The sequence below is a fragment of the Andrographis paniculata genome, unplaced genomic scaffold (genome assembly GCF_009805555.1).
Source record: "Andrographis paniculata isolate CXL003 unplaced genomic scaffold, ASM980555v1 Contig15END, whole genome shotgun sequence".
Classification (NCBI taxonomy): domain Eukaryota; kingdom Viridiplantae; phylum Streptophyta; class Magnoliopsida; order Lamiales; family Acanthaceae; genus Andrographis; species Andrographis paniculata.
In genome coordinates, this window is record NW_026137435.1 from 2288182 (window position 1) to 2303999 (window position 15818).

The 15818-nt window shown below is 37.4% G+C and overlaps 2 protein-coding genes across 2 annotated transcripts; one reads left to right on the forward strand and one right to left on the reverse strand.

Moving 5' to 3' along the window:
• Nucleotides 1–1243: 1243 nt before the first annotated feature.
• Nucleotides 1244–4564, forward strand: LOC127260607 (uncharacterized). Its single transcript, XM_051288433.1, has 6 exons — nt 1244–1566; nt 2255–3045; nt 3202–3407; nt 3481–4230; nt 4413–4415; nt 4520–4564. Exons 1-6 carry the CDS (start codon nt 1244–1246, stop codon nt 4562–4564), a joined length of 2118 nt encoding a protein of 705 aa, XP_051144390.1.
• A 1238-nt stretch (nt 4565–5802) lies between these two features.
• On the reverse strand, nt 5803–7676 carry LOC127260613 (uncharacterized). The gene is made up of 6 exons (XM_051288445.1): nt 7638–7676; nt 7356–7553; nt 7045–7214; nt 6786–6966; nt 6423–6701; nt 5803–6342 (listed from the first exon to the last, which is right to left on the reverse strand). Exons 1-6 carry the CDS (start codon nt 7674–7676, stop codon nt 6091–6093), a joined length of 1119 nt encoding a protein of 372 aa, XP_051144402.1. The 3' UTR covers nt 5803–6090.
• Between the last annotated feature and the right edge of the window lie 8142 nt (nt 7677–15818).

Sequence of the window (15818 nt, forward strand, 5' to 3'; positions counted from 1 at the left end):
TTCTTATTAATTTAAATTAAGTTCAATCCTAAATGATTTAGGGCATGTTTGACAATTAGCTTATAGCTATTACCTGATTCAATTAGCTGATAGTTGTTAGCTGATTCAATTAGCTGGTTTGACTAGCTGATTCGATTAGCTGTTTGTATTAAAATGTTTGGTAAAATATAATGACAATTGAGGACATTTCTATTTTATGTTTATTTCTAATATATTCAAATGTTATTTTGAGTTTAGAATGTTTAAAATTTTTTTGTTATTAGTTATTGAAAATCGTAGAAGTGTTATAAAAATATTTATTTTTATTACAGTTAGATTTAAAAAAATAATATATTTTTATTAAAATATATAAATAGTTTTTTCTAGTAAAATATAAAATAATAAATTTTTCGTGTATATATTTATTATGTTAGTTATCGATTAGTTCACTATATTTATAATTTTCAATAAATTTAACGGACAATTGGGCAAAAAATCCCTCTGTCCATTTATCATTTGGGATTCAGTCCCTAATGATAAAAAATTGTTCTGCACTCCCCCCTTTTTCCTTCTTCCTTCTTCTTCCTCCCTAATCGTATTTCTCTTCATTCTGTTTCTCTTCGCGCAAAAAATTCTTGTCAAGCCGTTGTCCTCTTCCGTGAGCTCAAAAGCCACATCCCGCACAGGTAAGGTTCTTAATTGTTCGCCCGATTTTACATCGCCGCTTCTTGTCTGGTTCGATTGAAAAATTTCCTAGGGCACTCTCCGAATCCTGTTCCGGTTCCCTGTCGTCGGCGGTCGGTTGATTCGGTCGAAGAACTACCGAAGGCTGTCACCGGTTCCGTGGCCCGTATTTCTTGGTCTCCGGTGAAATTAGATGTACCAAGTGTGTTTTTGTGTCGGTTGATTCGGTCGAAGAACTACCGAAGGCTGTAACCGGTTTCCTGGCCCGTCTTTCTTGTTCTCCGGCGAAATTAGATGTACCAGGTGTGTTTTTGTATCGATATCTTAGTTGAAAAATTATTATCTGGAAGAAAATGTTTGGGTATTATTTAGGGTGATTTTGATAATAAATTTTGTTGCTATTTAGGGTTTAAGGGTAATATTTATTTTGTGAAATGGGTAATGTGTTGCTATTGAGGATCAAGACATTTCTAGAATTCCGTAAGAACATATGATTTTAGTGTATTTTGTGTAAGATTATCTAATCGCCCATACGACCTAATATAGTTCATACATTCATCGGTTGGATCGCTAGGTTCCGATGGACATGGAGCAAAGTAGTCTGAAATTATTAATTATATGTTCCTACGAGGGTGAGCATCATGTAATTCGTTTAGAAGAGGGCACCACGCTGGAGGATCTTTACCGGAATATATCGAAAAGATGGAATAAAGTGAGTATTGAGGCGGTAAAACTCCAATATATTGCACCTATTCAGAAAAGCTACGTGACATTATTGTGTGACGATGATGTCGCCAATATGTGGAGAATGCATATCTTGTTAAAGGTAATGTTTGTGGATATGATTGCACGGTGCAGAAGCGAGCACCAGAGCGTGCCTCTCCGAAGCACGGTTGGACGCAGGTACGTTACTCATCATTTGTAATTAAGTAGTCTTTATTAAACTTTGTTATAGAATGCAGTCACTATTGTTCCTTATGAAAGAATGCAGTCTGTAAGCACTTATAATGCAGTATGTAAGAATGCAGTCTGTAAGCGCTTATAATGTCATGTTCAACACATGTAAAAACATATTGTTTATAGGTTACGTTAGTAATAATTCTTTCATGATATTGGCATACAACAATACCGTGGTATATTGTTGCGATGTTGTTTGTAGGTAGTAAGTATCCACCTCCGCGATTTTGTAGCAGCGCGGTGCAGAACGAACCACTGAAGAGATTGTAAAGATATGTAGTGGGGCTATAACGTCTTGAAGGTATTTAACGATTTTCACTCCTTCTTCACACGCCACTGTCAATATCCTCTAGCAATCCGGTTTAGGTAGGTGTACCATGATCGATGCGTTGAAATTTCTGTAGCCCATGGCATTTACTGCATCACGTAGCCTGCTGCGGTGAATAGATGCAGTTGTTCTTTTAAATACCCTGGATGACACGGTAGGTAACCATAGACACCGTGGACATACTCGGTTGAGTAAGATGGGTACCCATGTTTTTCCATTTACTCTGAAAATATCTATTACCATATAAAATTAGAACTACTTACATCTGATATAATTTTCATTCTTATTATTGTATTTGTAATGTAGGGGCGAGGCCGAATGTTCTGGATTGAACGAAGATTGCGCCGATGGTATCTTTATTCCCGACGAAAGTACTAGTCTAATTGCAATGCAGAGATGCATTGTCGGGGAAGGGCAGACATTCAAGGGACCGCAGGAGTTTGGAAAGTTACTGAAGAATTATTCTATTGCCACTCAGAAACACTTCAGGTACCAAAAGAATGATTCGAGCAAAATTATTGCGGTGTGCATCGACAAAGGCTGTGGTTGGCGTATTTATACATCCTTCCATGCTCGTGATGCATCATTCAGCATTCGTAAGTGCAATTTACATCACATATGTACTATGAGTCTATTGCAATCAAGAGATCATCCAGCAGCCGATGCGAACTGGATTTCTGAGGTCTACAAAGATAAGATACGTTCTATGCCAGCGTATAAGGCATCCGACATCCGGGAGCATATCCAAACAGATTATGGGATTGACGTGAAATATCATAAAGCATGGCGTGGCAAAGAGAATGCGATAAGGGCAATTAATGGTGGAGGTAGAGACAGTTTCTCACAACTTCCATGGTACTGTCATGCACTTCGGGAGTCAAATCCGGGAAGTATTATAGACTGCGAAGTTGAGCAGGCAACCAAACGTTTCCAACGCCTTTTTGTTTGTTTAGGTGCATGCCGGCTGGGTTTTTTGAGGGGTTGCAGGCCCCTACTCTTTCTTGATGGGACACATATAAAAAACAAACACAAAGGGTGTCTGCTAAGTGCAATTGCAGTGGATGGGGATGATGGGATGTTTACTTTAGCATTTTCTGGTACGTAATTTGATATTAGCTACAGTTGTCATTTTGTTAGAATGCTGGGTATAGCTGTTCGTGTATGCTGTTTTCCATGCTCTCTTTAGGCACGTATGTACCCTTATACGTTGGAAACCTTTGTAGTTATTTGTGTTCTTATTTGTTGACTTGCAGCTGTGTCTACGGAAAATGATGAAAATTGGGAGTGGTTTTGCTGGAAGCTGCGATCTGTTTTAGAATGTGAGGGACGTACGGATTGGAAACAGTACACATTCTTCTCGGATCGGCACTCGGGTTTACTAAAGTCAATCTCGTGCGTCTTTCCCGGAGCACATCATGCGTACTGTCTCCGACACTTAGTGGACAACTTCCGTACCCAGGTATATGTACGTCAATATTAATCTGTAATGAACATCACTGGTTATGATCAGCCATAAAATGTCTTTTTTTTAGGTTATGCGGAGATACCCAATGCATAATAAGAAACGATGGACCGCTGTCTTCAATAAGGCCGCCTATGCTCCGTTGAGGAGAGATTTCGAAAACCACATTAGTTCTGTGGTCGAATCAATGCCATTGGCCAGGGACTTCATTACCCAATCACACCCAGAATGTTGGGCAAATTCACTATTCAGAGGCACTCGTTGGGGAATAATAAATAATAACATTGCTGAGTCATGGAATAGTTGGGTGAGATCCGCGAGGTCAATGCCATTCGTTGGGATGTTATATACCATTAGAAGGCAAGTGATGGTAATGATGAATGAACGCCGCGAAAAGTCGGAGATAATGCACGGAAGGCTCTGTCCAAAACAGGAGAGCAAGTTGGCACTATCGTACATGGCGTCTCGACGGCTACAGTGCAGTTCATCCTCTAGAACTGTATTCGAGGTAACAGATTGTAATGAAAGATACGCAGTCGATTTGGAGGCGCGCAAATGCTCTTGTCGAGAATGGCAAATGTTCCGATTGCCCTGCAAGCATGCCTGCGCTTGCATTGAAAAATGCAGTATGTCAATTTATGATTTTTGCGATCTTTACTATAGCATTGAATCTTACAGAAAAACGTACCAGGAGCCAATAAATCCCGTACCGACGCATGATATGGACGTGATTGTTGAAATTCAGGCGGACCAAATTCACCCTCCTCCGTCGTCTGTCCAACCAGGCCGGCCAAAGAAGCGAAGGTTCGAGTCCCAGCAGGTAAAGAATGCACGGAAATGTGGTCGTTGTGGGCGTCTTGGACATAATAGAAGAAGTTGCAAGCAACAAATAGCTTAGCGAACCTTTTTTTCATTGTACATCTTTTTGGCTTCCAGGAGTATATATTAAGACAGTAGGTACATATTCAATAGCTATATTGTAATTGTTTTTTGTGTCTCTAGGATGTAACCGGTTGGATCCATCGACTTATTTGCAGTAGTAAGTGGTATGTAGCCCTCTCACGCAGGTATATGATGAAGTTGTGAAGGTTCATAGTTATATTCTGCAGGTATATTTTTCATGTACTGAGGCATTTGATGATGTAGCTCTGTAGGGACGGATGGTTAATGTAATCTCTAATTGTTTTGAAAGTACATGCTATCCTATTTTTGGGTTATTACTAGGAGGTATAGTTGTTGTATTACACTCGTCATACTAACCAAGTGCATGTGTCATACAACTTAAGTATTTGTTGATGCCTTCTTTAACCATCAGCAGTAAATAAATGCTATTTGAAGAAAAAAAAAAAAAGACCGTTTCCCCAGCCACAGGTAACCAGGGCATACATAATTGCAACTGAAGTATAATGTCACGGTTGTTGTAAGTACGCAATAGCTTACAGAGGGTATATGAATAATGATTCCAACATATAGGGTTGCGGTCCGAGTACAAACCATATTTTATTTTGTTTATACAGTATTCTAATTGTATTACCGTGTAATAACTTGGAGGCGTAGCATTGATTAAAATTCAGCACACAGCTACGTACCAGACTTCCATATGCCACATAACTATATTGCGGTTATATTATCGTGTCTATTCTATTGTGTTCTAATTCAATTAACGGGTAAGCGATGTAAGTATAATCTGTGGCCTAAAACACGCCATTCAAGATTATGGGGTTGACGAGCAACACTACCATGGTTAAGCCAATACACTCTTACCATCAGTTCATGAATATTTTAAGAGAAAAGGCCGAGTCCCCACCCGTAGGGTACTAGAGCATTTGAAATGGTAACGGAAGTATAAAGGCTATTTCCGTAGGTACATAATAGATACTATAGGGTATTTGTAATAATGACTCCGTTACTTATGCATCCGAGCTAAGTACCAGACTCGCTGAACGAGGTACACAGATTGCGTATGCGGGCATCTGTGTTGTAGTTGTAGGTATCCTAGTTGTAGGTATAGTAGCACTTCTCTGTAACCACGTGTTGCTTAGCATTCCGCAGGAAATAGTTGATTGTAATCTAGACGTTGGCCCACACGCAATTACCAGACACCTATGTCCCGCACAAATATTTTGTTGTAATATGATCATGTTTTTTTAGTATTGTTTGTTTTAAATTAACGAGTAAGCCCTTGCAGTATCTCCGGTCGATTAAAACATGGCGTCCAGTAGGGTTTTATGAGAAACGCCGACACGGTTGAACTGATTCAAAGTGAACGCTATTTCAGTGATCAGTGCAAAAGAAATGACCAGTCCCACAAACGCAAATGACTAGAGCATGTAATATATAAATGGAAGTACATACTAGTTTTCCGTAGGCACATAAAAGCTATCAACGGGTATCACCACACAACGCAGGTATATAATGAAGATGACAAATCAATCCACATAAAAGACATTTACCAATTCCATCACCTCGATACACAATGCAATAACTTCCCAGATCAATCCAAATTGAAGACATTAAACAAATCCATCACCTCCACACAACACAATAACTTCCCAGATCAATCCAAACTGAAGACATTCAACAAATCCATCACCTCGCCACACAACGCAAAAACTTCCCAAATCAATCCAAATTCATTACATGTGTTAACCTGCCCTATTTTTCCATCGGGGTCTACGTTTCAGAAGGGGGGACCTTTCAATATCCTCGCCGCAATCGTGCCTCGGTAGCTCTTGACATCGCCGAAGTCCTCGCCGAGGACACCAACGAGATTGACATCTGGACCTGCCCGCGCATAACACTCTGCGAACATGCAGACTAAAGGTCCACAGTCCAACGTTTCACCCTGGTGTCGGCATCTAATGTACTCGGGCATGTCGCTGACCATAGGCCATAGTCGTGACGCGTTCATATACAACGATAAAAATCGCGTCTGCACAAATAACGTTACTCTTTCGTTAAGGCATTCACCCTACCCATAGGCAATTAATTATGATCATTCGAAAGACGTACCAATTTCTTTGCATTCCCCTGGCCGAAGGGGTCGCGCATTGAGTTACACTCCAACACAACACGTTTGACGGTATCCAGTATGCAGAGATGCCAGTGGAACCGGGTGTGTACGGGTAGAAATATGTACCGGCACCCAGACCGGATTTTGTCCATGATTCCGGCAATCTCTTGGCCTACGGTCACTTGCAGCGAGTTGGCAAACGCGAGTACATTACCCTTATTGATGCTCGGCTTTTTCGCTCCCCTGCTTGGTCGTGATAGCGCGTCGTTCACGGCTTTCTGAAAATCGAACACAGCAACCAACGCAATAATAACAATGTGATTTGTAATACTAACCGTATAAATTCCAAACAGGATACTCACCGCTACGAACCATGGCACACAACCACACCGCACCTGCGGATTGTGTTGGAGCTGATATTCATTGCTGCATAGATGATATAGGTACGCGTCGATGACTTCGCCTTTCACAGCTTCGTCAAACAGTAGTTCTAAAACGGCATCGGACGAGACAGACACGACGCCCTGCTGCCATACAGTGTCCCTACAACATGATAGTCGCAAACGGATAAAAACATCGATTGAGATAAATATATAAAGCCTTAATAGTGAATAGCAATACCGGACAGCGAATGACGCGAGAAAATGTTCAATGGTGTTCGTCTCATCCTCAGATAAGGAACCCTTTCCACAGTAGCTGTCATTATTGCGATATCCCTCCCACTTTTGTGCTCCAGGGTCTGCTACAACCTTAGCATCCGAGTCCCCATCGTCGCCGACGACAAATGGTTCCTGAACCAACAATGAAGATAATCATGTTTCCGTAGGTATCTGTATTTATTGTACAGGTATTGACGCAGAAACACTAGGTATTTAAGAATCTATCTGAAGTATTTTGAGCCAGACGACTTATATTTGTATGGAACTACGTACCAGCTCATTATTGACGTCGACCGCTGACTTTCCTTTCGCCCTCCGTGTTTTTCTCGCTTTCTCAATTCGCGGTGTCGACACAGGTGTCACGAATTCAGGCTTCTTCTTTCTCTTCCGATCCTTACGTGCCATTACACCACGTACAATCGATGAATCTGCGGCCCTGCTACAAGTCTCACGGTCGGAGTCATCGCCCTGCTACAATTTCAACAAAGCAAATAATCATTCAACAGATAGACAACTACGACCTACAAATTGTACTTACTATATTAATTAGCTTACCTTGACATCTATCGGTGCAACATAAGGAACAATGGCCATCAATTGGTTAAACTCTAACAGGCTACCAACCCCTTCGTCATCTGACTCGTTTATCGGATCAACTTCGGCCAAAAGGATGTCCATTTTTTTTTGCTTCGGCGCTCGGTATTCGCTTGCTCTTCCGCTGCCTCCTCGGGATCCTCCTCAGTCTGACTCTCCTCCTCCCCAGTTTTTTCCTCCTTCTCCTCCTCCTCCTCCTCTTCACCCTGACTCTCCTCCTCCTGACCTTGCTTCTCCTCCATGTCGGCCTGCTTCTCTTTCCTCTCAGACTCCACAGCCATCCGGTCTGCTGTCTCTTCATCCCCATAGTTTGCATCACCCTCCTCGCCATCGCTCTCGTCCTCACCCTCACCTTCACTGTCGTCATCGACAACACCGGCTCTAGATCTTTGTAATTTATGAGCAAGTCTGGCAATTGCAGTGTCTTTCTTCCGCAGCTCCACCTTCAATGCCGCAATTTGCTGCGCTGCTTCCTGCAACATATGTTAATAATGTCATATAAGAAATTATTTTATCCATTTACAACGGTAGCAACATTGAATAATGCATTTACCTCTGAAGCATGACAAATTGCACGAACGAACTTTTCTTCCGTGCCTATCCGATAGAATTCCTGAACATCTGACCGCTTTAGGGATGTCAATTCACCAACTGCATGAACCCTGGACATTGGACCGAGGCTATTCAGCCACCGAAAGAGACGCGGTACCTTCGGAAGGCACCGTGCCTTGTCCAGAGTTGGGACCCTCTCATTGAACCACCCCTGCACATATTGTAATAGACATTACTGCCAACAATAATACATATTGTGCAATATACCAAAATAAGTAGAAAAAATTAACAAATCCGATATTACATTGCTTACCAACAAACCCGCGGTGCAGCCTGTCAAATATTTTTTCCCGGACTTGAAGTCGCTTATAGACTTCAACAGATAACGGTGACTCGCGGGTCCCCACGCGTAGTCACCAATCGCACTCAGGTCTTCCACATACGGTAACAAAAAAAGGGGTACAGAATAATTCGAAGAACAAAATAAAATATTTGCAAAAACAAACATAATAAAAAGACGAGCAACATCCGCAACAGAAAGAGGCTCCAGCCCCTGCAACAGAGCCTCACGCAGCTTCTGCAACACCTGCCCGCGGGTTACAGAACGTGGCTTGCTCCCAAAAATTCGAACAAACCATTCGCTTTCGACCGATGTATTTTCGGTCACGTAGACTCCTTTCGCGTGTAGTCCTAAGACTACAAAATATTCTTCAACTTCAAACGGAAGCTCAATGTCACTTCCAATCTTGAAGGACATAGATTCCGAACTGAAGCTATTGACGAGGGCAACAAGTCGGTGCCATGGAAACTTCATTTTCGGGCAATCCAGAAAATGCCCGAATGGTGTCATGTTTATAGCTGCGATGTGTTGGTCTCTCATGTGTTGCTTCAGTTTGGCCAGCTCATTATGAAAAAAAGGTAATGCAAATCGGTTGATCACCGATTTGTGCTCCTTGCCTGGCCTGTAAGTAAAAACCATAAGTCCACGTTATCCAAATCTCTAATTTAGTTAAAAGTTTTTCACAATTTAGCAGGAGTAAAAACGCATTCCGAGTATACAACAGTGCCGTTCAGGTATATTAATTGGCAAATTAGACCAAACAAATTAAACTCCTGGTGCCTAATATTACCGCATTTATCAACCCACAAATATGACTATTTACCGAACAATCCACCAAAAAACCTAAAATATGCAACTTCGAGTAACTAAACAAAATATACATCTCCAAAATTAACAAAATCAAAGATAAAAACAGATAAAATCACCCAAAATCGGCCGAACCGGGTTTCCTGGCCAAAAATTCGAACAATTTCAAACCACCCGTTGAACTAACACAACACCGAACACCCAGGGCTCCTCATCACTAAACCGAGGCATACAAACACGGGACCAAGGCTTCTACCCAAACAATCGAGTAAACTACGATATAAAATTCGATTGTCAACAAAATCATAAAACGAAAAGGGTTTCGACCAGACACTTACTTTTTTGAACTCCTCGTGGGGGATCGCGGCGGATTCGCGGTTTTTCTCACCATTTCGCTGAACAAAATGTCTTACTGCTGATCGTCGAGTTCGCGAGGGACGATTTCCTTCTCGAAGAACTAGGGCTTGAACGGAGAGTGAGTGAGGGGAGTTAGGGAATGTTTCAGTTTTTAAATCGTGCATATTTTCTGTGATTTTTTTTTAAAAAAAATCATCACAAAATAAGGTACGCAGTATTTAAATGGAATTATCTAATCGTATACTGGGGGTAGAGCGGGAGGTAATGTAGGTATATATTATAAAATTGGGAGTATTTATTAATCAATCGTAAGTACATGTTGCATATACAATTGTGATGGAGTACAAAATACAAGAAGGGAGTTATAACATATCTAATCAATAAAGTAGGGACTGCAGATCAATTAATTTACAGTGGGGACTGAATTGCAAGCAAAATACACTGACAGGGATTTTAGTCCAAGTCTCCCTAAATTTAATTTATTTAATATATTTTTAGTATAAAATTTATATAATGTAATTTTAATATAAAAATAAATTATTAATATTTATATTTTCTATTTTATGTTGATTTTAATAAATTTATATATTTTACAATTAAAATAATTTTTATATAAAATTAATTATTTTAAATTTATAAAAGTAAAACTATATTATAATAAAATATTCTAATATAATTAATAAATAATCAAAATATATTTATTTGTGTAAAATGCATAATAGATTTTTAAGGGCATATAAGGAATAAATTTTTTTTAATTGAAAAAGCTATTTCAAAACGCTGGGTAAGTTAGCTTTTCAAAAATTAAATTTTTGAGTCGAAAAAGCTATTCCAAAAAGCTAATTTAGCAAACACCTAAATTAATTTTTTAACTGATCAAACAGCTAAAAGCTAATAAAACTATTTGCCAAACATCCCAATCATATTCACTATACATATTATATTGGAATCAACAAAAATTAACATTATATGACAATCTCATACAAAATAATTGAATATAAGTCAAATATTTCAATTAATTTATACATATGAGTCAACACGAATCCAATATTATAATAAACAAGTCAAATCAAAACTTAGATATTTATCCATTTAAAATATTTAATTTGATACAAATCGATGCCTCGTCACCCAATCTATTGTGGGTCACGTGGATATCACATGGGAACCACATAAGCACATAAGACAAAGAGTTTTGTCGTGACAACTACAGACAAAAGTTGCATTGATAGCAAACAGGGGCCGACCCAAAAGGTTGACATGGGGGCTGCTAACCAACCAAAATCGAGCAAGACAAAGACTCTCTACTCTAATAAATTTTATAATTTATAATTTATTTTTAATTTAATGAAATTATCTAAATTTAAATTTATAATTATTTTTATTAAAATAATACTCCCTCCGTCTCAAATACTGTATCTGCTACACTGTAGACACGGTATTTTAGGAGGGGTGTAATTAGTAGATAATTAAGAATGTATTAGTAAAAATAATTATCTTATAATATAAATAATTATAAATTAATATTAAAATAACTAATTAGTTTAATTAAAATTTTAAAAAATAAAATTAAAAAATTTAAAATCAGATTAAAGTGTGTAATCATTTTCCAAAAAAAAAATGACATGATATGTGGGACGGACAGAAACGGCAACGTAGACTTGGTATCTGGGACGGAGGGAGTATAATTTATAATTTATTTTTAATTTAATGAAATTATTTAAATTTAAATTTAAATTTATAATTTTTTTTAATTAAATAATAATTATTATTTAATTAATTTTTAATTAATATTTTTTCCAAATTTCTGAATCTAAACTAATTAAGATATTTTTACTAGACGCAGAGAGTTTGTTTTAATGACCTTATTAAATTTTTTAAGATTAATTTTGTTTACTCAAATAAATTTTTACCGATATCATTCCAATATATAATACTCTTTTCATTTTAATTTAAAGACTATTTTTAAATTTTGTAGTAGATTAAAAAAAACAATACTAATATTATTGATTTGTAGAAATTTGTAAGATAATTTGTTAAAAAAAATACTAATATTATATAATACTAATAAATAAAAAAATATATTTATTTATGTATAATAAACATAAGATAATTTTATAAAAATATAGATAAAAATATTTATTTATTGAGGATAGATAGAAGTAAAAAAAATAAAAAAAATTAATGAGTTCCACATGCATGTGTAGGAGGTTTGAAATTTTATTAAATTGATTTATATTTGTTAAATATGTTTAAAAATTAAATTGTTAAATTTACTATAAATAGAATTATAGATCTTATTTGGGATGGACGAAAAAAAAAAAAAAAAAAAAAAGGGTGGCGGGACGAAAGAAATACTAATTTTTTATCATCACACAAAAAATTAATAGTTGACATAAAATATTATTTTTTTATAATTTATTTTATTTCAAATAAAAAAAAATTAAAGCAAACTAAAATACTAAACAAACAATTATTTTTAATAATATTATGCTTATGTGTGTGTGTGTTTTTTTTTTTTTTTTTTTGTCAAAAACAAACCAATCATTTTTTTAAACAAAAATTAATATATTACACACATTTATTATTTTTAAATTACCGCACAATTTCTTATAATATATAAAAAAGTACTTTTAAACTATTCTGCAAAATAGACCCACAATAATTTTATGGTAGAAATTTTATACTATAATAAATAAAAACATAAAACGAACCTTTGTTTCAATTTTTAAATTTGAATTTTGATTTAAATATATTGTATATGTATTGTTATATTATTTTATGATTGTAGATAATAGTTTGTTTGTTTTGTGTTTCAATTCAATTTTTTTACTAGTAAATTTGTATTATTTTAATAAAAATATATTACTCCCGCTATTTCATAATAAAATATCTATTTTTCTATTTTAGCCCGTTTCAATCTTTATATCACACGTACTAATAAGGTTATTTTAGTCATTTCTACTTTATTCCTACTACTACATGTAAAAAATAAATGAATATTTAATTATGGGACGGAGGGAGTATTATTTTTTTTTATATAAAATATCAAAATAAAATAAAGGGAGACTTGGACTAAAATCCCTGTCAGTGTAATTTACTTACAATTCAGTCCCCATTGTAAATTAATTGATCTGCAGTCCCTACTTTATTGATTAGATATGTTATAACTCTCTTTTTGTATTTTCTACTCAATCACAATTGTATATGCAACATGTACTTACGATTGATTAATAAATACTTCCAATTTTATAATATATACATACATTACTTCCCGCTCTACCCCCAGTATACGATTAGATAATTCCATTTAAATACTTCGTACCTTATTTTGTGATTTTTTTTTTTAAAAAAAATCACAGAAAATATGCACGAATTAAAAACTGAAACCTTCCCTAACTCCCCTCACTCTCCGTTCAAGCCCTAGTTCTTCGAGAAGGAAATCGTCCCTCGCGAACTCGACGATCAGCAGTAAGACATTTTGTTCAGCGAAATGGTGAGAAAAACTGCGAATCCGCCGCGATCCCCCACAAGGAGTTCAAAAAAATAAGTGTCTGGTCGAAACCCTTTTCGTTTTATGATTTTGTTGACAATCGAATTTTATATCGTAGTTTATTCGATTGTTTGGGGTAGAAGCCTTGGTCCCGTGTTTGTATGCCTCGGTTCAGTGATGAGGAGCCCTGGGTGTTCGGTGTTGTGTTTGTTCAACGGGTGGTTTGAAATTGTTCGAATTTTTGGCCAGGAAACCCGGTTCGGCCGATTTTGGGTGATTTTATCTGTTTTATCTTTGATTTTGTTAATTTTGGAGATGTATATTTTGTTTAGTTACTCGAAGTTGCATGTTTTAGGTTTTTTGGTGGATTGTTCGGTAATTAGTCATATTTGTGGGTTGACAAATGCGGTATTATTAGGCACCAGGAGTTTCATTTGTTTGGTCTAATTTGCCAATTAATATACCTGAACGACACTATTGTATACTCGGAATGCGTTTTTACTCCTGCTAAATTGTGAAAAACTTTTAACTAAATTAGAGATTTGGATAACGTGGACTTATGGTTTTTACTTACAGGCCAGGGAAAGAGCAGAAATCGGTAATCAGCCGATTTGCATTACCATTTTTTCATAATGAGCTGGGCAAACTGAAGCAACACATGACAGACGAACACATCACAGCTATAAAAATGACACCGTTCGGGCATTTTCTGGATTGCCCGAAAATGAAGTTTCCATGGCACCGACTTGTTGCCCTCGTCAATAGCTTTAGTTCGGAATCTATGTCCTTCAAGATTGGAAGTGACATTGAGCTTCCGTTTGAAGTTGAAGAATATTCTGTAGTCTTAGGACTACATGCGAAAGGAGTCTACGTGACCGAAAACACATCGGTCGAAAGCGAATGGTTTGTTCGGATTTTTGGGAGCAAGCCACGTTCTGTAACCCGCGGCCAGGTGTTGCAGAAGCTGCGTGAGGCTCTGTTGCAGGGGCTGGAGCCTCTTTCTGTTGCGGATGTTGCTCGTCTCTTTATTTTGCTTGTTTTTGCAAATATTTTATTTTGTTCTGCGAATTATTCTGTAGCCCTTTTTTTATTACCGTATGTGGAAGACCTGAGTACGATTGGTGACTACGCGTGGGGACCCGCGAGTCACCGTTATCTGTTGAAGTCTATAAGCGACTTCAAGTCCGGGAAAAAATATTTGACAGGCTGCACCGCGGGTTTGTTGGTAAGCAATGTAATATCGGATTTGTTAATTTTTTTTACTTATTTTGGTATATTGCACAATATGTATTATTGTTGGCAGTAATGTCTATTACAATATGTGCAGGCTTGGTTCAATGAGAGGGTCCCAACTCTGGACAAGGCACGGGGCCTTCCGAAGGTACCGCGTCTCTTTCGGTGGCTGAATAGCCTCGGTCCAATGTCCAGGGTTCATGCAGTTGGTGAATTGACATCCCTAAAGCGGTCAGATATTCAGGAATTCTATCGGATAGGCACGGAAGAAAAGTTTGTTCATGCAATTTGCCATGCTTCAGAGGTAAATGTATTATTCAATGTTGCTACCATTGTAAATGGATAAAATAATTTCTTATATGACATTATTAACATATGTTGCAGGAAGCAGCTCAACAAATTGCGGCATTGAAGGTGGAGCTGCGGAAGAAAGACACTGCAATTGCTAGACTTGCTCATAAATTGCAAAGATCTAGAGCCGGTGTTGTCGATGACGACAGTGAAGGTGAGGGCGAGGACGAGAGCGATGGCGAGGAGGGTGATGCAAAATAGGGCAGGTTAACACATGTAATGAATTTGGATTGATTTGGGAAGTTTTTGCGTTGTGTGGCAAGGTGATGGATTTGTTGAATGTCTTCAGTTTGGATTGATCTGGGAAGTTATTCTGTTGTGTGGAGGTGATGGATTTTTTTAATGTCTTCAATTTGGATTGATCTGGGAAGTTATTGCATTGTGTATCGAGGTGATGGAATTGGTAAATGTCTTTTATGTGGATTGATTTGTCATCTTCATTATATACCTGCGTTGTGTGGTGATACCCGTTGATAGCTTTTATGTGCCTACGGAAAACTAGTATGTACTTCAATTTATATATTACATGCTCCAGTCACTTGCGTTTGTGGGACTGGTCATTTCTTTTGCACTGATCACTGAAATAGCGTTCACTTTGAATCAGTTCAACCGTGTCGGCGTTTCTCATAAAACCCTACTGGACGCCATGTTTTAATCGACCGGAGATACTGCAAGGGCTTACTCATTAATTTAAAACAAACAGTACTAAAAAAACATGATAATATTACAACAAAATATTTGTGCGGGACATAGGTGTCTGGTAATTGTGTGTGGGCCAACGTCTAGATTACAATCAACTATTTCCTGCGGAATGCTAAGCAACACGTGGTTAAAGATAAGTGCTACTATACCTACAACTAGGATACCTACAACTACAATACAGATACCCGCATACGCAATCTGTGTACCTCGTTCAGCGACTCCGGTACTCAGCTCAGATGCATAAGTAACGGAGTCATTACTACAAATACCCTATAGTATCTATTATGTACCTACGGAAATAGCCTTT